Source organism: Anoplopoma fimbria, chromosome 21, assembly GCF_027596085.1.
Source record: "Anoplopoma fimbria isolate UVic2021 breed Golden Eagle Sablefish chromosome 21, Afim_UVic_2022, whole genome shotgun sequence".
Classification (NCBI taxonomy): Eukaryota; Metazoa; Chordata; class Actinopteri; order Perciformes; family Anoplopomatidae; genus Anoplopoma; species Anoplopoma fimbria.
This window is the reverse complement of record NC_072469.1, coordinates 1,607,658-1,632,657: the sequence shown is the minus strand read 5'-3', so window position 1 is coordinate 1,632,657 and position 25,000 is coordinate 1,607,658. Positions and strand designations below refer to the sequence as shown.

General features: G+C 37.7%; 2 protein-coding genes across 2 annotated transcripts in view; both read left to right on the top strand.

The window, feature by feature from the left end:
* The window catches only part of LOC129110824 (nebulette-like), a 30,769-nt gene extending 22,792 nt beyond the window's left edge, over positions 1 to 7,977 (top strand). The window contains exons 34-38 of the mRNA XM_054623051.1: positions 77 to 169; positions 267 to 371; positions 959 to 1,136; positions 5,203 to 5,345; positions 6,146 to 7,977. Of these exons, the coding sequence (XP_054479026.1) occupies positions 77 to 169; positions 267 to 371; positions 959 to 1,136; positions 5,203 to 5,345; positions 6,146 to 6,322 (696 nt within the window). The 3' untranslated portion in view covers positions 6,323 to 7,977. The remainder of the gene's footprint in view (positions 1 to 76; positions 170 to 266; positions 372 to 958; positions 1,137 to 5,202; positions 5,346 to 6,145) is intronic.
* Positions 7,978 to 9,403: 1,426 nt separating this feature from the next.
* On the top strand, positions 9,404 to 19,679 carry ssr1 (signal sequence receptor, alpha). Its single transcript, XM_054622802.1, has 9 exons — positions 9,404 to 9,485; positions 12,775 to 12,908; positions 13,404 to 13,500; positions 14,007 to 14,110; positions 14,208 to 14,366; positions 14,978 to 15,054; positions 15,140 to 15,218; positions 15,784 to 15,877; positions 17,659 to 19,679. Exons 1-9 carry the CDS (start codon positions 9,416 to 9,418, stop codon positions 17,724 to 17,726), a joined length of 882 nt encoding a protein of 293 aa, XP_054478777.1. The 5' UTR covers positions 9,404 to 9,415; the 3' UTR covers positions 17,727 to 19,679.
* The last annotated feature ends 5,321 nt before the right edge of the window (positions 19,680 to 25,000 follow it).

Here is a 25,000-nt window from a genome sequence, read left to right as displayed (position 1 = left end):
CACACACACACACACACACACAGAAGACTGAATCTTTCTTCATATAAATAGAGCTTCCTGTCCGTCTTCCCACCAGGTGAAGTACAAGCAGAGTTCAGTGAAGACCTCCAGCGTCGGAGTGACTCCAGAACTGGAGAGAGTCCGACAGAACCAGGAGAACATCAGCTCGGCAAGACACACACACACAAACACACACACACACACACATGCACAACTTCTCAGAGTGATGTCATCATGTGTGTGTGTGTGTGTGTGTGTGTGAACAGGTGAAGTACCAGCGCGGGCTGCAGGAGATGAAGGGCCACAGCTGCAGCGAGCTGGACACACCTGAGTACCGGCGTGTCAGGAGGTCGCAGGACTCCGTCTCCATGGTAGCGGCCCGGTTGTAGGGGCGGAGCTAACACGAGTGACGTGGCACCCCGGGTGGAGGCTGATGCACCGCTACTAACACCGACCGGCAGACAGCATGGAGGACCGAGCAGCGTGTGTGTGTGTGTGTGTGTGTGTGTGTGTGTGTGTGTGTGTGTGTGTGTGTGTGTGTGTGTGTGTGTGTGTGTGTGTGTGTGTGTGTGTGTGTGTGTGTGTGTGACAGAACCAGGTCTCAGGTTCTCTAGTCCACCTTAGTAACAAGTCCAAGACCTCGGTTGTGTTCACGTACAGTAGGAGGGTGTAAGAGTGTGTGTGTGTGTGTGTGTGTGTGTGTGTGTGTGTGTGTGTGTGTGTGTGTGTGTGTGTGTGTGTGTGTGTGTGTGTGTGTGTGTGTGTGTGTGTGTGTGTGTGTGTAAAAGTAAAACATTTAATAAAAACATTGTGTGTGTGTTTTATTTGCTCACTGACCAAATGCACCCCAAACTGTGTGTGTGTGTGTGTGTGTGTTTTCTAACCTTTAATGTGTGTGTTAACCCTTTTATGTTTCCATGACGTTTCCATGACGACGTGTTTATTCCCCCCCCACTAGGCCAAGTACCATGAGGACTTTGAGCGGGCGCGCGGCCGAGGCTGCACGCCCGGATTGGACGAGCCGAGCATGGAGCGCTACCAGAGAGCCAATCAGATGATGGGAGAGGCGGGATACAGCAAAGGGATCCACCCACAGGCCATGGAGATGGACCGACGACCGGGAGGCATCATCGTAGGTCAGTGACCCCGACCTGTTCACGCACAGCACTTCACAATAAAGGCCTACTGGTTCACAATAAAAGCCTAAAAACTGCAATAAACCTATGGTTTCTACTGGTTTCACAATAAAAGCCTACTGTTTTTGCAATAAAAGCATACTGATTGGTTCACAATAAAGGCACAACTACTATATGGTTCACAATAAAAGCCTACTGTTTCACAATAAAAGCCTATGGTTTCACAATAAAAACCTAATGTTACACAATATAACCTATGGTTTCACAATAAAAGCCCATGGTTTCACAATAAAAGCCTACTGTTTCACAATAACCAATGGCTCACTAAAAGTTTCACAATAAAAGCCTACTGGTTCACAATAAAAGCCTACTGGTTCACAATAAACGCCTACTGGTTTCACAATAAAAGCCTAATGTTACACAATATAACCTATGGTTTCCCATGGTTTCACAATAAAAGCCTACTGTTTCACAATAAAGGCCTACTGTTTCACAATAAAAGCATACTGTTTCACAAAAAAGCCTACTGGTTTCACAATAAAGGCCTGCTGTTTCACAATAAAGGCCTGCTGTTTCACAATAAAAGCCTACTGTTTCACAATAAAAGCATACAGTTTCACAATAGGACCTATGGCTCACAATAAAAGCCTACTGTTTCACAATAAAAGCCTATGGTTTCACAATAAAAGCCTACTGTTTCACAATAAAAGCCTATAGTTTCACAATAAAAACCTAATGTTACACAATAGAACCTATGGCTCACAATAAAGACCTACTGTTTCACAATAAAAGCATACAGTTTCACAATAGGACCTATGGCTCACAATAAAAGCCTACTGTTTCACAATAAAAGCCTACTGTTTCACAATAAAAGCCTAATGTTACACAATAAAAGCCTATGTTTCACAATAAAAGCCTAATAGTTTCACAATAAAAACCTAATGTTACTGTAAAAGCCTAATGTTAATTTCAATATAACCTATGGCTTAAATAAGTGTAGACTTCTTCCCACCCCTTTTCGAACACAATAGCCTACTGTTTCACAATAAAAGCCTGCTGTTTCACAATAAAAGCATACTGTTTCACAATAAAAGCATACTGTTTCACAATAAAAGCATTTTTTATAGAAGAAATATAGTAACTGGCTTCAGAAAAACATAATTATCAGACCATTATAAAGTACAGGAAGTGGAAACTGTGGAGAGCTATAAATATGTTTATAAGAATTTGAGTTTGGATGTAAACATTGAGGCAATATGCAAAAGAATACAACAGATTTTCCTTTGTTTTTCATGCATTGATTAATTTAAAAATTCTGTGGTCTATTTTTCTTTTATAACTCGTTTTCTTTCAGACTAGTGGAAGTAAAACATTTATTTCACTACTTTCTCTCTTTGCATCTGTAGTTTTCTCCTAAATTCACCAAAAGTTACCATTAGATAATGCCTCATTTGCATATTTAAACATAACATTTCAGAAAACTAATAATACAAAAAAGAATCATCTTAATATCAGTAATCAACTGGTGAAGTTTCATGTTGATATCTATTAGTTATTTTTTTACCCTATTCACCTGTAGAGTCTTCAACATGTATGTAATTTAACTAAACATTTCTTTAAAGGACGTTTTCTCTAAATGAGTTTTTTCTCAGACTCTGATCCATAAATCTCCACTTCAGTAGCTCTTACATACACCAAACTTTACAGCTTCATTCCTCTCTATATTCTGAAGGTTTCTACAGAGGGGTTTGTTCATACATCATTCAGAGCCTGATTTATACAATATTTTAATACTAAAAACATGGAGAAGATTGTTCTTTTTTTACATTTATGGGGTGATAAAAAGGGAAATCATAAATCCCCTCTGTAAAACCTTTGACTCTAATATGTCAACAAAATGAAACAAGAATTTTGAACCTGACTTTATCCAAAGATCAGATTTATGTTTTGGAAATATATAAAAATAGCACATATTTAATAAGATAATGCCTAATTTGCATATTTAAAATACATTTTCAGATATAGTCTTAATGTAAGAAATCAGCAGGGGAAGTTTCATGATGACATGTAAAAGTGTCTCTTGTTATGTGTTTGAAAATGAGGTGCAACACGTTCATATTCTATGTTGCATGAAACAAGAAGGACTTTTCTCGCTCTGCTGCTCTGAGGTTTCATATTTTGATATAATATTTGACTTTATTTAACTTTTTTCAGGCAAAGTGGACACATCAAGGCTCTATTTTCCTTTAATAATGATCTTTTATTACAGCTATAAAACTGTAATATTCTCTCAGGTGATGCAGAGCCGGACGTTTCCTGATCCTCCTCCTATCAGAGTCGTAGTTCTTTTCATTCACAGACAGTTTGATTATTTCCGCCCATGTAAACACAGTCAGTGTTCTTAAAATGATCTTTTCCTCCCGTCTGAAGACCTGAAAGTGTGGAGGACCGACCCCGGCTCCATCTTTGACTTTGACCCTCTGGAGGACAACGTCCAGTCCAAGAGCCTCCGCAGGATGACCGGTAGTTCAGCTGACTACATCCTTAAACTAAAACCAAATAAAATAAAAGAAACGCTTTGAGGCTTAACTTTAACACGACAGAGCCATGAAACAGAATCTTGTTAAGTTAACACCAACATGGTTTCTGTTTATTCACAGTATTATAAAGATATTTTACTACTGTCAACAAATGTAATGAAAAGAATCAAACCAACATTAAATAAAAAAGTAACCTGATATTATTAAAAACACATCAATGTCCGGCTTCCAGAAAATACATAAATTAGCAGGATTTCTTCTTTTATTTAACATTTATATCTGCAGTTCACCTTTGAGCCACATGAGGGCGCCTGAACATTTATATTAAAAATCAAGAAAATAAATCTAATTTTATGACCATTTTGTTTGTTTAAAGTTACGACAATAAACTTTTAATGTGTATAGATAAAGACGGTTGTCATTTTTAAAAAGTGGGACCCAAGAAAAATAGTTTGAGGAAACACTTGAGCACCTAATACGGATTAATTCGCCGCTGAAAATAGTCCCCATCAAATGCACTATTTCCTCCAGTTTGTTTGATAAAAAATAAAGATATATATTAGTGTTTTCAAAAATTCAGTGGGAACCAGTGGAGAGACACAGACAGGAAGTCAGACTGTTAGTTTTTTTTTAGGGGATTTGTTGACATAAGAAAAATATTCAGAGCTTTTAAACATGTTTTATGTATCTTTTTTTATTCTTATTAGTTAAAACTTCCTCTCTTTTATTGACTTTTCTTCCTCTCCTTGACCTCTGTGCTCATTTCCGTCCTGCGCTGCCTCCTGGTGGCGGCCGCCTGTCAGAGCGGGTCGAACGTGGACCGAGCAGGCCGCTCTCCCAGCAGTCCGTCAGCTCTCTGACCTCTGACCTCTGGGACCGCAGCAGCGCAGAAACCCCCGGTATCCTCGCTCATATCATCTCCTTCACTTAGACGCACACTATAACAGGAGGACCGTTGCCGTGGAGACGCACACTCGCATGTTTGAAGTCTCTAATCCACAAATTAAACCCACTAACTGCCTGTTTTCTTACAGGATGTTCTAACAGTTTGAATCACAGCTCAGTTCACAGAGGAGGAGGCTCATCTTTCTACCAAACAGATAAAAGGAAGACAAACTGATTTCTCTCTCTGTGTCTTTGTCTCTCTGTGTCTTTGTCTGTCTGTGTCTTTGTCTCTCTGTGTCTTTCTCTCTGTGTCTGTGTCTCTGTGTCTTTGTCTCTCTGTCTTTGTCTCTCTGTGTCTTTGTCTGTCTGTGTCTTTGTCTCTCTGTGTCTTTGTCTGTCTGTGTCTTTGTCTGTCTGTGTCTTTGTCTCTCTGTGTCTTTGTCTGTCTGTGTCTTTGTCTGTCTCTGTGTCTTTGTCTCTCTGTGTCTTTGTCTCTCTGTGTCTTTGTCTCTCTGTGTCTTTGTCTGTCTGTGTCTTTGTCTGTCTTTGTCTCTCTGTGTCTGTGTCTCTCTGTGTCTTTGTCTGTCTGTGTCTTTGTCTGTCTGTGTCTTTGTCTCTCTGTGTCTTTGTCTGTCTTCCAGCTCCCGTCCTTCCTGGAGCGTATCATCAGGGCGTCCACATGCAGCAGCAGCAGCAGCAGCAGCAGTATCACCACGGCTACATGCACCAGACCAGCATGTCCTCCGTCAGATCCGTCACCTCCCCCCCGCACTCTGCCACAATGGTACGTTCCAGTCTCATGTATGCCAGGTTTCTCTTTTCCCTGTTCTTATACGCTGCATTTATCAGATAAGATGGAACTTCTTGTGCCAGAGTTTGATCAGAGATAACAAAGAAGATATAAAATAATGAAACCTGTTTTTCATGGAGGGATATTTATGTCATAATCTGTAGTGACTGTTCTTAAATGTTACTGAATATGAAGCACACAATTATACAGTCTGTAGCATAATTAAAAACTTAATAAATAAAATAAATAAAACATACAAAATAAAATAAATCGAAAACAGAACAGAATAAAACGAAACTAAATAAAAATAAAATGAAAAACAAAATTATAAAAATAAAACAAAATGAAACAAAACAAAAATAAAACAAAAATAAAATAAAAAACGGAATAAAATGAAACAAAACTTAAAAATAAAATGAAAAATTCTAAAAGTAAAATAATATAAAATTTGATTCAATTAATTTAATTTAAATTAATAGTCAGTTTGGGGACATTTTACAGTCATTTTGTTTCTCAGTTTTCAGACGTCTACCCTTGGAAAAGTAGTGCTCTGCCTCACTCACAGTTCATCCCAGAGGAGTTGGATGGAGTAGAGGTCAAACTCTTCCACAGAGCTAGATTTCTGCCTGTTGGGGTCTGTGATTTAAAGCTAAAGAGACAAACAGATATATAAAACTGTGGGCTGCAGATTTAGGATCCCCCTCATTGGAACTTTATTTATAGGTTGAACAGAAATAATAGAGGGTCCCCATGTCGGTGTCAAACCTCTCACTGTCCTCCATCTCGTCCCGCAGCGCGTCTACCGGGCGCTGTACGACTACGCGGCCCAGGACCACGACGAGGTCTCCTTCAGGGACGGAGACGTCATCGTCAACGCTCAGCCCATCGACGAGGGCTGGATGTACGGCACCGTGCAGAGGACCGGCAAGTCAGGCATGCTGCCCGCCAACTACGTGGAGTTCTGCAACTAGAGGAGAGAGGAGACGAGGAGACGAGGAGACGAGAAGGAAGTGAAGAGTTTATAAAAAATCAACCTCACTGTTACTAAAATCAGCAGTCGGGATGTTCTCTGCATTTCAGGGACAAAGTGACGTCACAGCCAGATGTTTCAGATGTTCTGGAGGAAAAAATAGTAAAAATCAAGCTTATTTTTAAAACAAACACAGTGAGATGTTTCTGCATCCACAGGAGCAGGAAATAGACCAGAATGCATTGCAGCTGCAGGGACAGGTGTGAATGAGGGAGGTGGATACAGTCACATCAAACATTATTAGATATATTTATGTTTATGCTCATTAGATGTTTGAGCAAAAACAGCTTCTTCTCTGGGTTTTTTATTGAAGGCATTTTGCGAAACGTAGGCAATCGTGGCTGTTTTGAAAGGAAGTGGATTACCTCCCCAAAAAAACTACAAAATAAGAGCTGGAATACACAGAACATCACAGACTGCTGATACCAGCTGATGGAGAATCCGAGAACAGATGTTTTATCACATTAGAGGGATAAAAGTGAAGTTTAGAAGTGTGGTACTATGAGGTACTTCTACATAGTCTGTGTATTATTACTGTGGACGTATTTTAGACACCTAAAAGTCAACAGCTTCAGTTCTCCGTCATAAAGGTCTGTCTGACATCAAGATAAAGAGGTGAAAATATTCTAAATATAGCGTTCACTTAAACTGATATTGATTCTTTTAGGAGTCTAAAATACGTCCACAGCAGAACAGTACTTTGCTCTGTGCTGGTTCTCCTGTCTGTTTCTACAAACTCCATCTACTGTAGTAAAACACTGAATATGTAGAAGAACCTCATACAATCAAACTTCTAAACATCACTACTGTCCCTTTAAGGAGGAAAGGAAACGTAGGAAAAGGAGAGTTTAAATCGAGCATGCTGTCAACAAGTTACGTCAAATATTACAACTAGAGGAGGCTTGAGAGATTAGAAACATCTGTATTTTTTTAATGACCTTCTGGAACAAACTTTATCAGATTTTTGACTCTTTCTTTTCAGCAATTCAGGCAGAATTTGAATATAATTACATATAAAGTGAAAACAAAAGCATTTCAGTCTGATTCTTAACAAAGGAAGTTTAAAAACAAGTTAGTTTTCTTATTGTCAATAAATCCATTGAGAAGATGTCTGATGTCTCATAGAGCTCCTTTTTAAAAACACATGAATGGGCCACATGTTCCTTCACCATGACAACACACCCACTGTTGTTAAAATACTCTCTAGAGCAACATATGTGGATTCATCCGCCGCTGAAAATAGTCCCCGACAAACTTCCTCCTATTTGTTTTTGATAAATTAAAAAAAAGTATATATTTGTGGGGTTTTTTTTAAGATTTAAATCTCCAGTAGGAACCAATGGGCTTGGAGCTGAGAGCCACAAACAGGAAGTCAGACGGTATTAAGAGACGGACTGTTCGGTTTATCTGTTTTTTTATTGGATTTTTTTGACAATAAGAAAAATATTAAACAAAACAAGACTCATCTTTTAGGGATGGAGGATAATTAAAGAGGAACAGAGAAAGGAAAGACATTTCTGTTAATGAAAATAGGGAGTAAATAATATTTTTTAGTGGAATAATGCGACCAAAGGAAGGAGGGAGGAGAGAGGAGGAGAGGAGAGGAGGAGAGGAGGAGTTCAAGAAGTCGACATAACAAAACAAATAGGAACAAGGTTTAGAGATCTCTAAAGTTGAATCTTTTATTTATCCTGAGTTTTAATTCATGTTCAGGTTAATGTAGTTTAGTTTTTCTTTCACACAGCTTCACACTAACCTCTCTGTTTGTAAAGGACTTCACTAACACACTGTGTCTTTTTCTGTTTCTTTATTAATATAAAAAACAAGTTTGTTGTCTGAATGATTTAAAACAGAAGCAGTTTTACGTTGACTGAATATCTGAAACAGACTGTGTGAGCACGTCGGGCCTTGAGATTTCTGTACGTCGCAGACTATTTTGATACACAGGCTCCTGTCTGATGTTTTTGGGAAATATATATTTTACCTGTTTGTATCCAGTAAGTCGTGTTTTTAGGGTTTGTCGTCTTGCTGTGTGGGTTGCATCGCGGTCATGTACCGAATTAAAACTTCACTCCGACATGTCATTCTAGAAGGAGAGCATTTTTTTGATTTCATAAATACTAGATGCAATAGAATATAATTTACTGAGTATTCATACGTTAACTGTGTTGATTTTGAAAGAGGCGCTTTATGTCTTTTTTTTTTTATAAAATCCTCTTATTTTCACGCATCAAAAGGATTTTTGGCTTCTTTGTGAAGTTTTTGATTTAGTCTGTATGTCATCACAGATATTACTAAGTTTATTTACATATTATTTGAAATTATATATCACTCGTTCTCAGTTGTGTTTTGTTTGCCATATGATAATTACAGTGTGTTTCATGTGGTAGAAATAAAAAAAAAGATAATTAAAACAAGTAAAGTGTGGTTCTTCTCATTCACAATCGTATATACTCTAATCAGAATTTATACACATATCTGTTCATATTAAATATTTAAATGAATACGTGCTAATATATTTAGGTATTAACTATGGAATTGCTTAAACATTTAAATGTATTTATTAATTATGGACTTCAAGGAGCTAGAATAAGAATAAATCATAAGTAAATTTATATTATGTGACCAACATAAGTGGTTTCAATCAAATATTACAGTTTTAAATACTATAAATATTTTTTTTATTATGTTTACAAACATATACAGATAAAGACAAACTAAGGGAAATTCATTAAAAAAACTGGTATTATTTGTGTGCTAATAAAAGAAATGTCAATTAGTTGGTTCCACTCTTTTATTTTGAAATGTTGCCTTTTATCTGTTATATTATATTTATTCGTTATTTAATCTTTAACCTTAACTTTAACCCAGTCTTAACCTGACCCCTGCTAGTTAACTTAACCAGAACGGAACCAAAGTGTCGGAGGACGGAGTTGAATGAGACACCGACTGAGTGACACGTTCTGCGCATGCGCCCTTATAAGCGCCCCGGCTGTCTGACGCTGAGTGAGAACGCGTTGACATCGCCTCCAAAATGATGACATTTCTCCCCAAAATGCTGCTGCTGGCGCTGCTGGCCCTCCCGGCCACCATCCTCACGACAGGTAACGCCTTCCACGACGTCTCTTACGGGGTAAAAAGCGAAGTTTGTAGCGTTTAATGAGCTCGTAAGCTCCAGCATGCTAGTGTTAGCTTGCTAGGCTAGCTAGCTAGGCCGCTCTCCAGCCGACATGTGCCGAGCTGAAGCACCCGGATGTAGAGATCAGAGGCGTTTATCTCTATTATGGGATGTCTGCGGAGTGTTTGAGTGACGCAGCTGCTGTTCTGTGTGTTTTAATAGTTTACATGTTTAAACACGGAGGGACACGTGACGTCTGTCCGCCGGCTAACACTGACGTGTCCTTAGCTGTTAGCTGCTAGCTGTTAGCCTGCTAGCTGCTAGCCTGTTAGCTGCTAGCCTGGAAGCTAAGCAGCTCTGCTAGCTGATACTGTGCATTCATTCATTCATCCATTTATTTATCTATTTATTTATTCATTCATTTATTCATTCATTCATTTATTCATCCATTTATTCATTCATCTATTTATTCATCCATTTATTCATTCATTCATTTATTCATCCATTTATTTATTCATCCATTTATTTATTCATTCATCCATTTATTTATTCATTCATTTATTTATTCATTCCATTTATTTATTTCATTTATTCATTCATCCATTTATTCATTTATTCATTCATCCATTTATTTATCTATTTATTCATTCATTTATTCATTCATCTATTTATTTATTCATTCATCTATTTCTATTTATTCATTCATTTATTTATTCATTCATCCATTTATTTATTTATTCATCCATTTATTCATTCATCATTCATTTATTTATTCATTCATTTATTTATTCATCCATTTATTTATTCATTCATCTATTTATTTATTCATTCATTTATCTATTTATTCATTCATTCATCTATTTATTCATTTATTTATCTATTTATTCATTCATCTATTTATTCATCTATTTATTTATTCATTCATTTATTTATTCATTTATTTATTCATTCATTTTGTTATGAAATGGTTGGCAGCTCATTCTCACAACAGCAGCATGAGATATTACTTCCTAGTCAGGATGGTGATCCTTCACAGCCCTGTATACAGGGGGTACAGTACATTATAGTACAGTATAGTATATTATAGTACAGTATAGTATAGTACATTACATTATAGTACATTATATTATAGTACATTATAGTATAGTACAGTACATTATAGTACAGTATATTACAGTACATTACATTACATTACAGTCATTTAGCAGACGCTTTTATCCAAAGCGACTTACAGGAAGTGTATTCAACATAGGTATTCAAGAGAACTACTAGTCACCAGAAGTCATCAGTGCATCTCCTTTCTTAAACAAGCATCTAAGAGCAGAAACCAGAGCAAAAGTACAGAAACAAACTAATATGAATACAATAAGTGCAACAAACTAATATGAATACAATAAGTGCTAAGAGGAAGGCTCAGGGTAGTGCTTCTTGAAGAGAGTAGTTATACAAATAAGTTATTGGGGTTGTTAACAAATTAACTAACGTTTGTTAGAAAATGTTATTTATGTAATTTATTAAGTGATTGGGCTTGTGGACACATGAATACTGTGTGATATGTTTTTAATCTCTCGTCCCGTAACCACAAGGTTGGTGGTTTGAACCCCTCTACAGTCAACAACCCCCAGTTGCTCCCCGGGCGCTTCTTAGCAGCCCACTGCTCCTCCGGGATGGTCAAATGCAGAGAATTGTAATTTCCCAATTGTGGGACTAATAAAGGATTTATTATTATTATTATTATTATTATTATTATTATTATAATATAATAATGGGAGCAGTGATGCTTTGGACTGAAGGATGGCTGGCAGGTCAGGAGTAAGTTTGGTGGTTGAGATGGCTGTCGGTAACTTTGGTTCTCAGTCTGCTTTGTTGGCTCACATGTATGTTGAGCCGAACAGACTCATCATTTTCTTTTTGCGTGGCGTCGCATCAGAGGAAACTTGGAAGTCGTGGAGGGAGAGGAGCTGATGCTGATTCTTCAGAGAATCATCACGCTGCATTTGGATAAGTTCTGATTGCAGACTCTCTCCCACTTCTTCTGCATCATCAGGAAGGAGAACAGCTTGGTTTCTTTCTCAATGACAGAAACATCTTGGAAGCGCTGACTGAATTCTGTCCCCAGAGATGTGATGACAGACGCGTATTTCCCCTTTTTAGCAGAACGGTTGGCCTCTGGAAAAGCAACTTTGATTTCGGATGATCAGGTCAGCCAACCATAGAGGGTCACTCGTTCATGTTAGGTCGGGCTTTCTCTTTCAAAAACTGGTCGATTTCTGATCTCAGGGAATAAATCCGCTGTACCACGGAGCCAGCGCTCATCAGAACGATGGAGTCGGTCCCCGTATTCAGCAGCAACGTCAGACAGGAAAGCTTGAAATGTTCTGTGGTGGAGCCCTCGTGCTCGAATTATGGTGACAGTTTTCACAACTGTGTGGGCCATATTCCATTATATCTTTAGAATTTGTTGCGGGCCAATTAAAAATGGACCACGGGGTACATAGTTTGGACACCCCTGAGGTCATATTGAGGTTTTATGTACTACATCCCAGTACTTTTTACTGTACTACATCCCAGAGGTACATGTTGTACTTTTTACTTCACGACATGAGTATTATTGGAGCTTTAATCAAGTTTCAAGCTTATTAATTTGAGCAGAATCTTCATTCAGACTTTGTAATGATCAGTTTTTTTTAATTGAAATAAAGAGGTGTTGACTTGATGGTCATTTTGCTAAAATTTGATCTACCCTCTTCAATAGAAATGGATAAAATATTGAACTTCATGAAGGTGGTAGGATTTATAAAATGGCTTTTGTTTTAGACTGCATTTGTTTAAGGTCGGTTTATCTAATAAACTGGCACCTGAGATTATACCAGACTACATTTTGTGATGGCTTTCAAGTGCTACAATAAAAGTAATGGACACATTTTAGATTTAGACCAAAGGAACATTCACTGAAATGTGAATTTGAGGGCAGCAGCTCTCCTCGTATAAAACCTGCATTCATTCTAAATGTAAGAAGCCTTTAGAGCTTAAAGACGAGTTCAAGTTGTGAAGGTTTCAGCTCTAAAGATGAAGAAATATCCGTCCTCCTCCTCATGGATGAAGGACAAATGTTTTGTCCTTTTTATAAGTCGACCTTCCGCTCAACTCCCCAACATCCTTTTTCATTTTGAAGCTTTGTGAGAAGCAGAAGAAAATGACAATCTTTCAACCACCAAAAGATTGAAGATCTCTCCTAATGTCTAATAAGTGCTTATTTTACAATGTTCCTTCAGGTCCGATGGCGAGTGCCCAGGATCTGACTGAGGATGAGGAGGCTGAGGCTGTGGATGAAGACGCCGTGGATGACGTGACGGCTGAGGACGAGGATGACGAGGCGGAGGTGGAAGACGACGAGAATGCGGAACTAGTGAGTGATTTTTTTATCACCAAATAATCAAAACAGCGGTACTTATCAGCACTTTTTTGTATTTGCTGTGTTGATAAATTAATAATTAATAAAAGCACTTCTATGTTGTCTAGAATTTAGTTTTAAACAGAGAGGAAGTTTGGCAGCTTTTTGTTTGAAGTGAAAAATTCTTCTGAGGATTTCCAGCCTTTAATATGATGATTTCTTTTACTGTAATATGTGTTAACAGTAAGATATAACTGTGAGCTGGAGGAGATAATCATGATGGATCATTTTCAGTCTTTTCTGGATCAAAAAGTCCTCAACAGATTGTTACTCTGTTCTTTTCTTATTGAAGCTCATTAAAGTCGTATCATAGAGAATTATTTTAAGCACATTTATATTATTGAGAAGAGATAAAAAACAACTTCTTCCATTTCACGAGAGAGACAGAATGATCTGAACAAGGTGAAGTTCGTATTGATGCTTGTTGAAATGAATCTTGTGTTTTTCCAGATAGAAGAAAAGGAGGATGAAGAGGAGGAGGCGTTGGTCGGAGAGGTGAAGGCTTCCCCCAACGCAGACACCACCATCCTCTTTGTCAAAGGAGACGGTAAAAGAAAGTATTTTTTTCTCATAAAACATTCCTAACTGAGTGAAATGACCCAGAAATATAAAGGATTGTCAAATTTATTTTATTTCTCTTTAATCATTTCAAACATGTTACAAATACATTAAAAAAAAGAATAACAAATAAAATGAATAAACAATATAGAATATCATTACATATCCTAAAAGGATTAGAAACAATAACTCAATATTTATCAGGTAAACAGTTGTGACTAGTGGCCTTTATTCCTTTTTTAATTTCAATTCCAACCTTAATACTTAAGTTATAATCATGTTTTTAAGAGAATCCTTTTATATTTTTGGGTCTTTTTGATCACAACACTATTGAAACAGATGTCAGTAAATAAGAACGTGAAACAGCAGAATCAACTCTTCTTCTCCTCCTTCCTCTACTCCGACTTCTTCTCCTTCATCTTCTTCTCCTTCTCCTCCTCCCTCCTACTTCTTCTTCTCCTCCTCTTCCTCTCCCTCTCCTTCTTCCTCCTACAGACTTTCCTGCCAACAACATCGTGAAGTTCCTGCTCGGCTTCACCAACAAAGGACCGGAGAACTTTGTCGTTGAGTCTCTGGACGCTTCGTTCCGTTACCCACAGGTACGTCCTCCTTCAACCGCGACCTTTAACCTCTCAGGAGTCAAAGCACCTCAAATAACAACCTTTTCTTTCTTCCTATCTTTGTCTCTGTCCTCAGGATTACCAGTTCTACATCCAGAACTTCACCGCCCTCCAGCTCGGCATCGTGGTTCCGGCCAGTAAACAGGCGACCTTCGAGTACTCCTTCATCCCCGCGGAGCCGATGGGAGGACGGCCGTTTGGACTCGTCATCAACCTCAACTACAAGGACGGCAACGTAAGGAGAGGGGGGGGATCATACAGGCGACCTGCTAACGAAGGCTAAAGCTTTGTTTATCTTCACGCCTTGGAGGCGCACAAGCTAACAAAAAGGCGTTTATGCACCACGCACCGTTTGTTGCATTATTCTGTTGAACACCAGAGGGCGTACCAACAAAATGAACTGTGAAGAAGCAAAAAGACAACAAGTGTAACCGTCAAAACGCCATAAACCAACGTCCACAATGACGAGAAGGGATCGTTAATGACTGCAAACTCATATTCTTGAACTACGTTATCGCTTTTGTACAAGCGCTGTTAAGAAAGAATGTTTTATAAAGAAACTATTTGATTTAAATCAAAACTGTCTGAGTTGGCTGCAAAATATTCACTCAGATTTATATTTTTTTGCAAGATTTTCTTACACTAAAGCATCTAAAGACAAATTTACTGACTTTATAAAACCCTTGACATTTGTATAGTGCTTTTTATCAGTGAACTATTTGTCATTCTCTGGTCTGAAAAGCTCTAATCATAGACTATAGACTATAACTATAACTAAAGAAGAGTCACTTGTATCTCTGTTTTTCTTTTCGTATCTCACCACTTCAACCTTTTTCTTTTCTGTAGGGAAACGTTTTCCAGGACGCCGTGTTCAACCAGACCGTCACCATCACAGAGAGAGAGGACGGACTGGACGGAGAGACGTGAGTGTTTACGTCATTCAGCTTTCTTTAGTCTCATCTGTAACTGTTCTTCATTTATTCCTTCATCTGTTCCTCGTCTCTGCAGGATCTTCCTCTACGTCTTCCTCTCCGGCCTCGGGCTGCTGGTCGTCGTCGGTCTTCACCAGCTGATGGAGTCCAGAAAGGTAAAAACACAAACACTGCAGCAATCAGTCAGAACAGTCAGACAGTTGTTTTTTCATATAATGGTTAACATTACTAAACATACACCTTTTCAAATATTAGAATTTATCAGTTTTAGGGTGTTTTGTTTTTTTTGCTCCTGTAAAGTTCTGCTCCTCTCTGGAAACGGAACACATTAATGACTAGAAGTAGAGAGAACTCAAACATGTATTTTATATATATATATATATATATATATATATATATATATATATATATATATATAATCTCTAGTAACGAGATAGTAAATGAGACATTTTGTTTTTGATGAATAACGATGTTTGACAGCTTCAGGCTGTGATTTAAAATGTGTAGTTTTAAATGCTTTCAGTCCCGACGGCGAGTTTTTAGGGTTGGGATGGTTGATTGTAAACTTTGTCTTTTGAGTCGGACAGAACGAGACACATGAAGACGTCACATTGACCCTCTATGTCCTTATGTTAACTGGTTAATCAGGGATTAAACTAGTAACAACTTTCCTTTGCAGCCCTAAATATATATTTTTTCTTACCCCGTGTTTGTTCACAGAGGAGACGTCCGGCTCCAAAGGTGGAGATGGGAACCTCAAGCCACAACGACGTCGACCTCAGCTGGATCCCTCAGGAAACACTCAACCAGATCAGTACGTCTCACACACACACAGACACACACACACACACACACACACACACACACACACACACTCTCCTATAAACACTCTACACACTTTGTCTCACACACCAGCTTCTGTTTTCTGCACCTTTTCAATTCCTTATCAACTGAAACCAGACTTGATGCTTCTCTGCATGTTTTCTTTGCTTTCAGTTCACCATGGAAACGCTTTCAATTAAATAAAATGTTTGATTATAGTTGATAGTTGGTAAAGTCAGGAAACTTTCACTAACAGTATTTTAATGAGGAACAGTACATCATTAATAACGGATAACTTGAGCCAGTTGGCATATTTTGTATTTTTCCCAAACTAGTGCATAGTTATTGGTGTTTAGTTCATACTCAGCTGGTGTATTGGTCTGAATGAAGGTGAGAACCTGGAAAATGCAGTAAACAAACAATATGAATATTCATATTTAAATGCATTGAAAAGGCTTCAGAAGTGTCATTTCTAAAGAACATAAAGTAGATTTAAACATAAAAGAAAAGGTTGATTTAAATATTAATAAAGTATGGAACGAGTCTCTGTATATTGTCTCTGGGACTCTTTACCTCCGTTGATGTTTTCTCTCCTCAGAATCAGCTGACCTGTCTGTTCTCTTCCTGCTTCACCTGTTTGACCTTTAACCTCCACTGTGCATGAGGATCACTCACTCTCTCTCTTCTGTTTTCTCTCTGCCTCCCTGCTGTCATGTTTTCCTGCGTCTTCAGTGCAGAGTCGTAGAGGTGAGGTCTGCTCTATGAAGTGTGTGTTTGTAACGGAGCTCTTTTAAGTTGACTTGTGTCTTAATGCAGTGCTGACGTTTGTCCTTCACTTTTGCAAACGAGCCTCCTAAAGGTACAGATGCTCTGAGTTTCAGTCCTGTATTTAACCCTCTGAACTCCTCTCAGGTTTGGATTTTCAAAAATAAAGTCCTGCTCCTCTAAACTAGTTTCAGTCCTGTATTTAACCCTCTGAACTCCTCTCAGGTTTGTTTACTCATATTTCTGTGTTTTTGATTTTCACTTCAAAATAAAGTCCTGCTCCTCTATGGAAACAGAACAATCATGACTACGTAGACTCAACATGTCTTTAGTGCAGAATAACAGTTATAATGACATAAATCGTATAAAAAGAAAAACAAGTTGAATTTATTTGATAATTAAATTTACAAGCATTTGAAACACTAGACTCTTTATATCCAAACATTTTCCTCGTGTCCACAAGTGTTACCAATATTGGAACAATAAATAGAGGCTCTACATGTTTTATATATTTAACTATTTACATTTTCACAGCCTGAAGTTCAGTCAAAGTTTCAAGATTTTTTGTCACATGACTGTTGGTCTCAGATGAATCAATCATGTCTTCATAGTTTCACTGAGGAGCTCAGAATTTAATGTTTTTTACAGAATCTAGTTAAAGCAAACGGTTTATTTTTGGCAGAATTTTAAATGAGACATGTAGAATAAAATGTTTCTCACACATGATGTGTTCAAGGACCGTCGGAAAGATAAAAGCCTGAGGATTAAGACAGTTTTTACAGCTTCAGTCCAGCTGCTGGGTTTTTGGGTTCAGAGAGTTAAACAAAATTCGATTTTCAGCCTCAGATTGAGAAAAACCAATCGGAGCATCTCGACCTCTAATGACTGTAAAACTGCCTCATTCTTCTTCTGCGTTTCTCTCTAGACTGTAATTTAACCTTACAGGCCGACGCGTGTCATGTGACTTCAGAGGTGTTTGTTACTCATCGTTCCTCTTTCTCTCTCCAGACAAAGCGTCTCCAAAAAGATCTCCTCGCAAAAGGAACCAGAAACGCTCTGCCGGCTCGGACGAGTGACGGGCGCCATGACGACACGGCGGCGAATCTTCACCCACCGGTCTACGGAGGAGGAAGAGGAGGAGGAGGAGGATGAAGAGGAGGAGGAGCCAAGCTGAGCGCACTCTGCCCTCTCTACTGAGAAACTTTAACCAGTGCCAAGCACAGCGACGGCTGGCTCTCTACTATCAGCTTAAGAACTGTTGCACACACACACACACACACACACACACACACACACACACACACACACACACACACACACACACACACACGGCTGTTTTTCATTCAAGTTTAGTGAAGTCGTCAGAAGTGAAAAGGTTCGTCCTTAAAAACAGGCGTGTTGGGTTTAAAAGGCACATTTGTCTCTAAAGGTTGTTGGTTTTTCTTACGATTATTTGTTTGTTGAAGCTGATCATGTGATCGTTTAGTTTTTGTTTGAGCTGCAAACTAACAAGAGTTGATTAATCATTTGAGTCAAAAACATCTGGTTCAAGTCTCTGAAATGTCACCACTTCCTGCTTTTATTAGTCTGATATGATCAACTGAATGTCTTTAGAACAAAATAATGACCTGAAGAAGTCGTCTTTTCTACAATTTAGACGAAATAATCAAACGTTTTGCAGACGACTTGATGGTGTAAGTTGCAGCTTGACTCTTGGGAGTAATGGAGCCACTTTTAGTTGTTTTTTTTGTCACATAGTTTTGTGGATTCTGTCTGCATGTGTTTAGAGTTTCTGCTGTTGCGTCACTCATTTCTCTGCTGGTGTCGGTTTAAAAGAAAATGTAGCTGAGTCGACTCTTTGTGGGAAAACACAATCCTGCAGGCGATGATGAAACAGTCTTCACTTCATATTTGGAGGTTAATGAAACACGGAGGCGGTTTGCAGGAACGTTCACACTGTTCTGATGCAACACCGTCTCTGTTTCACTGCGACTGTAGACAGAAATGGACTCGCTCCTGGTTTGAATGTCAAGTTCAGGAACGAGAAGTACAGCTGGAAGGATTAACTTAACTGATTAGTCAATTTGCAGGAAGAATCAGAGTTCAAACTGATAAGAGAGATATCCGCACACGTATATCTTTGCAGAATACACTTTGTTTTTTGAGCTTTCGGTCTATCGGAAAGCATAAATGAAGAACTCTATCAGCTGGAAATCAAGATTACATATTCACTGGTTCTGACTCGTTGCTGGTTTCTGTAGACTTCTATCTCAGTCTTTGTGTTTCGGACTGTTGAGCATTTTGAAGCCGTTAATTGAGGCTCAATGTAAACGTGTCTGTAGACAGGAAGTGAGTGAATCAGAGAGGAGATGAACCTGCCCTTTAAAAACCCTGACCGTACCCTCTGGGGGTCATGGCGGTCTCATCATGTGACCACACCAGCTGACCGTCTCATCACCAACAAGCTCCAACGCTTTTGTTTTTTTAGTTTCTCTTCTTTAAAGAGCAGCGACCTCCTGAACCCTTCGCCGTGTGCCTGTTTTTCTACTTCTGTCTGTTAAACGTGTCGACTTCTGTCTTATCGAACAGCTTGTTCAAAATCAGAACGGTAATAATGAGTCTTTGTTTGTCTTTGAAAATGTAAAAAAAAAAAAAAAAAAAAAAAAGTTGAACTGGCTGAAGCACTGGTGTAAATACTGGCTGATGGACGAGAGCAGAACTTACTGAGCTAATTTATTTGAGTGACAGATTGGGTTCAAATGGGGTTCTTTTTGTGCACTGTTTTTTATTTTTCACCACTAGGGGGCGACACCGACTCACTCTGCAGGAGTTTAGTCCGTTGAAGCGTTGTGTCTCTGTGAGGAACGTGGACTCTTGAAGCTGCAGACGAGCAGGAAACACTCGAACGCCACACAGAGGACGGAGATGATGTTTGTTTTTCTAAAATAACGGGGCTGTCATTCATAGAGAAAAAGCTTCTACTTTTATTTTGCTTTTAAATGTGCAGGAAATAAACTTTGATGATTTGCTCTCGGCTCCGTTTCTCTTTTTTTCTGCTCATTTAAAGAGATTTCTTCTCACTGGGGTTTGATGTTACAAACAGTTAAAAGTTGCTGTAGAAAGAAATCCAATTAAGCTGCAGTGAAGCTGAAACAATACGTTGATTGATGGATAATTCATCTGCAACTATCTTGATATTCAATCATCTCTTTTCGCGCAAAATACCAAACATTCAAACATGATTTAAGCTCCACAAAGTTGATATGCTAATTTCCTTTGTCGTGTTTAATAGTAATTTAATTTTTAAATATTTATCGAAAAAAGTAGTGATAAAAAAAAATATGCAACTAATTATTCAAGTTACTGTGGATTTTAAAAATATAGCTAAATATATGTAAGAAACTGTTACGTTGGCTTCTCAAGACACTTCCTGCTTCAATAAAAGTTCAAAAGAACAAATCAAAACTAAATATATTAAACATTTAGCAGAAACATGACCACGCCTGTCTTGTTCAGGATGTTTCTTCCTTCTTTTTACATAAAAACATTTCTGTAATTTATATCAGATTTCTTGTTGCAGTACGAAGGTGATGTGAGCAGATTAAAGGTGTCCGGTTTCGTTCAGGACGTTGTGTTCAAACCGGTTTATTTGTTCCACAGCAGGAAAGAAAATGATAGGAAGGTCAAGTGTTTTAGCAAAGTTGGGCTTTTTCTTTTTTAGTTACAGTGAAAAGTTGAGCATCACGTGATTTATATAATATTGCACAAGTCTTGTTCTATAAAGTGTAATTAAATGTACCTGTGAGGGTTTGTTGGCTGCAGAACAAATGCCTAACCCAGAATCAATGACTGGAATGTTCAGGTGTGTTTATCAGGAGGAGGAGACTCGGCTGCTCTCCGATCAGATTGGTTGAAGGTTTGTTATAACTCATGTCGAGGACAAAAATAACCGAGCAGAAAAGAACAAACTGCAGAGGACTCGACTGACGATCTGATTTCAGTCGGAGATGACGGAGGAGAAGCTGGAGCACAAACTGCAGCAGCAGGTCAGTGAGTGTTTAAATGTGTTTATGTTACATTACATTACATTACATTACATTACAGTCATGTAGCAGACGCTTTTATCCAAAGCGACTTACAGGAAGTGTATTCAACATAGGTATTCAAGAGAACTACTAGTCACCAGAAGTCATAAGTGCATCTCCTTTCTTAAACAAGCATCTTAAAGCATAAGCCAGAGCAAAAGTATAGTGCAGAGACAAATTACTATGAATACAATAAGTGCAACAGACTGATACGAATATAATAAGTGCAATAAACTACTACGAATGCAATAAGTGCTACGTGGAAGGCTCGGGGTAGTACTTCATGAAGAGGTGAGTTTTCAGCCTGCGCCGAAAGATGGGCAGCAATTATGTGACCAAGATTCATGAGCCTACTTCTGTCTTTGTAGTTCTTTTGCATCTCTTTGTAGTCTTTTAAGTGTCTTTTTGTAGTCGTTTTGGTCTCTTTGCATCTCTTTGTGTCTTTGTAATTTATCTTTTTTGTTTTGTCTCTTTGTAGTCTTTTAAATGTCTTTTTGTTGTATCTTAAGGTTCTCTGTAGTTTTTTTGGTCTCTTTGTAGTATCTTACGTGTCTATTTGTAGTTGCTTGCATCTCTTTGTAGTCTCTTTAGTGTACAAAGACTACAAAGTTTTGGTCTCTTTGTAGTCTTTTAAGTGTCTTTTTGTAGTTGTTTTGGTCTCTTTGTAGTCTTTTAAAGGTCCAAGTTGAGCATTAAAAGTAAGTAATAAAACCTTAAAATCAATCCTACAATGTGTAGAATCCAAAGTCCTGTTGGCCCAGTTAATATTTAACCTCCTGGAAATCACTGATGTCGATCTCTGCGGTTAGTCTTTGTTTATATGACGAAATCTTGGAATGAAGAAATGAACTATTTTTAAAACCTAGAGGGCCGGAAGCAGAGAGGCAGAGCCAAGAAAAACACACTTTAACTATCTTTGAAGAAGGATCAGTCTTCATGCAACTAATCTCAATCTTTGAAATCACAAAATATAAAGAAAAAGCTGTTTTCTGAAAATCACTGATCCGTATTTTCAGGCAAAAGGAAAACCGGTAATGACGACTTCTCTCCTGGAATAAAGACTCAAATGAGACAAACATTCCAGTGCTTCCTTTCACAGTAACTCCTCCCTATATGGAGACTTTACTACGTTTATCTAGAGGAAGACCTGAGCACAGAGCTTGCAGCAGTAAAACGATCTGCGTGTTATCAGTCACTTCTGTGACTTGTACTTCCTCCTCAGTCATCCTGACACACTGTTGTTGCGTCTCTTTCAGGTGACTCAACATGAGGCTCTGTGACGGACAGGAGGACGCTCAGTCAGCAGCTTCTGTGCATCTCAAAATGTATGACTTCAAATCAATATTCACCAATAATCACAATATACAGGTTTATCAACAGTACTAAGAAATCACACACAGTAGTACTAGCTAGTATTAGCCAATCACAGCACAGTAGTACTAGCTAGTATTAGCCAATCACAGCACAGTAGTAAGCTAGTATTAGCCAATCACAGCACAGTAGTACTAGCTAGTATTAGCCAATCACAGCACAGTAGTACTAAAAACAGTTTTTAATCCATAAATTAAACTATTTCCGTCCTTGAATGTTGTGTGATGACTATTCTAATAGTTACTACAGCCAGCTAACATAATGGTTCATAATTACTTCTGTGTTTCTGTTGTCTTAATTTGCATTGAGCTCTCGGGGCCACTGTAGTATTTCTACTTAATTGAGAATACAACACTTTTGAAAGGAGAAAAAGTTCAGTTTTTAAGCAACAAAACACACACAGGTGAAGTTCAGTTTACCACTATCTTAGTTTGTTGTTGACGTTAGCAAACATCAGATGGATATTGATTCATAACGGACATTTCTTTACTTTACATTTCACTGTTAACGTTCATTAAAAACTGTCTTTCAGCAGAGAGTCTCAACCCGCCGTCTACCTGCTGATGAATCGCAATTCACAGCTGATCGACTTCAACTTCGACCTGGAGCCTTCGGTCACAAAGTGAGATTCTAAAAGGATCCCGAGCATAACACTAAATATAAGGAGGCGATTAGCTTAGCTTAGCATAAAGACTGGAAGCAGGGGGAAACAGCTAGCTTGGCTCTGTCACATAGAAAATAACAGTTACAACAAGATTTAATGGTGTAAATATTCTTTCTGTGAGCGCAATTTTTATATTCCTCTACTTCACTTGAGTCCTTGCATTTAATGATACTATATTTCATGATTTTACACGTTTTTCTTATGCAAAAGTACGTTTTTTTGTGTAGAAATCATACAAGCGTTTTCAAATATGACAGTTTAAGATGAAATGACCCACAAGTTAAAATGAGTTATTTTCTCAACCAATAAAATGACATTTACACATTAATGCATCAGCAAAAATACTAAATGAATATAATATATTACAATATACCACTAATGGCGGCCATTCCCCTGCATTATGAGTACTTTGGACTGTTTGAGCATTTTTCTGATACTACTTTTGTACTTTTACATAAGTAAGGTTTGTATTTTTTGACTTTCTTGTTTTTAAATTGTTGCTATCTGAATACGTCCTCTTTTGTTTCGTTTGTGCAGAGCCAGGCTAACCGTTCCCACCTGTTTCCAGTCTTTATGCTAAGCTACGCTAAAATGTTAGCAAGAACGCCTATCCTCAGAATATTTAAAAGTATATATATATATATTTTTTACTTTTTTCCCCAGTTTGTAAGTTTAAATATCAGCTTCCATTTTCAAATTGCTATCTCACAAATCTAAATGGAATTTGTCATTTTAAAATAACAGTTTTTAGTAAAGTATTCCTGCAGGATGAGTCTGATGAGCTGCTGTTTCTGTGTAAAACGCTGAGCTGTAAATGTGATTCCAGACTTGTGTGCGTGAGGACGAGCAGTAAGGATCGTTCTCGGATTGACTTCGGTGAGTTCACGTCTCAAGGTTCACGTTAGATCATTGTTCTGTCGTATTTTAAATGATAGAAATTTTATCCCAAAAGGTCGTGATGCTGTCGAGAGGAATGAATTCTTGAAGAGTGACGTCTCGATGTGAAACATGTCGGACTCCTCGTCTGCTCTCGGTGATGAAGTTTGTTTCAACTCCAGCAGGACGAAGCTGCTCCTTGAACAAAGTCGGAAACAGAACGTCGTTTTTTAGCTGGAAACGAAAACACAAACTGAGCTTTTGCAGTTAAATTGTGTCAATTCAAATTTTCATTCATATATAAATTGTTGCTTTAGTGACAAATCATGACGCATGAGAACAGAGCAAAGTGAGAAAGACGATTACGCTCTAACTACTCATAGAACTGGAGTTACATCCAGATAACTTTTAGTTTAACTTTAATGTGATAATAACTTATTTTTAATATGTTTTTATTTTTAAAAACATAGTTGTGCAAATACAACAAATAGGAGCTTTAAAATAGTCATAATTGCATCAATTTATTCTTAATTGACTGTATGTTTAACAACTATTTCTTCTAGAAATCACGTTTATATTCAGCTTTTTAAGTTGACGTTATGCTGACTTTATTACATTTCATATGAACAAAATGAGAATATGTTTATTGATTAACATATTTAATCTCTTTTAATATCCGTTCTTGCAATACTGTTGCATTTTACACTTTGTTACGGTTTATATTTCGGGAAATTAAAGCACTAAGTAGAGAAGATTAGAGGCGGCAGCTTTTCATTGGGTAAAAAACAAATCCATAATTAACTTTTTAGCAGATTGTAATTCAAGTAGTCTGAGAAAAAACTAGACTTCTGAACATTTTCTTGTTTTGGGGGTTTTGGAAAATCTAGTCAGTGATGGGAGACTTGAGCCAATCACAGGTCATTTCAGAGAAAAGCTGTTTAAAGATGTTTAAATTTGAGCTTTTTCCAGAAACCTTCCTACCCCGTCTTTAACTGAATAAATGTCAAAACACAATTTGTTTATTCACATTTAATCGGAGACGCGATCTTTCCTAACTTTACTAAATTTATTTCGTTTATTGTCAAAACATAAACGTGCTTTTATAATTATTTTTTTATCTGTTGATTTGATTCACTGAGAAATTATTTTTATTTTTGTCATGTTGTTGATTTGATTTGTTAAAAACTTCTTTAATCTAAAATCTTTAAAACAACAGCCAAAAATATAACGTTATATTTAGACACTAAATGATACTTTTATACAGAATGCGCACACAACAGAATTATTACTTATATATATTATATCTAATATATATTGTAATAAAATAAATGGCTGCATTATTCAGCCTCATTTA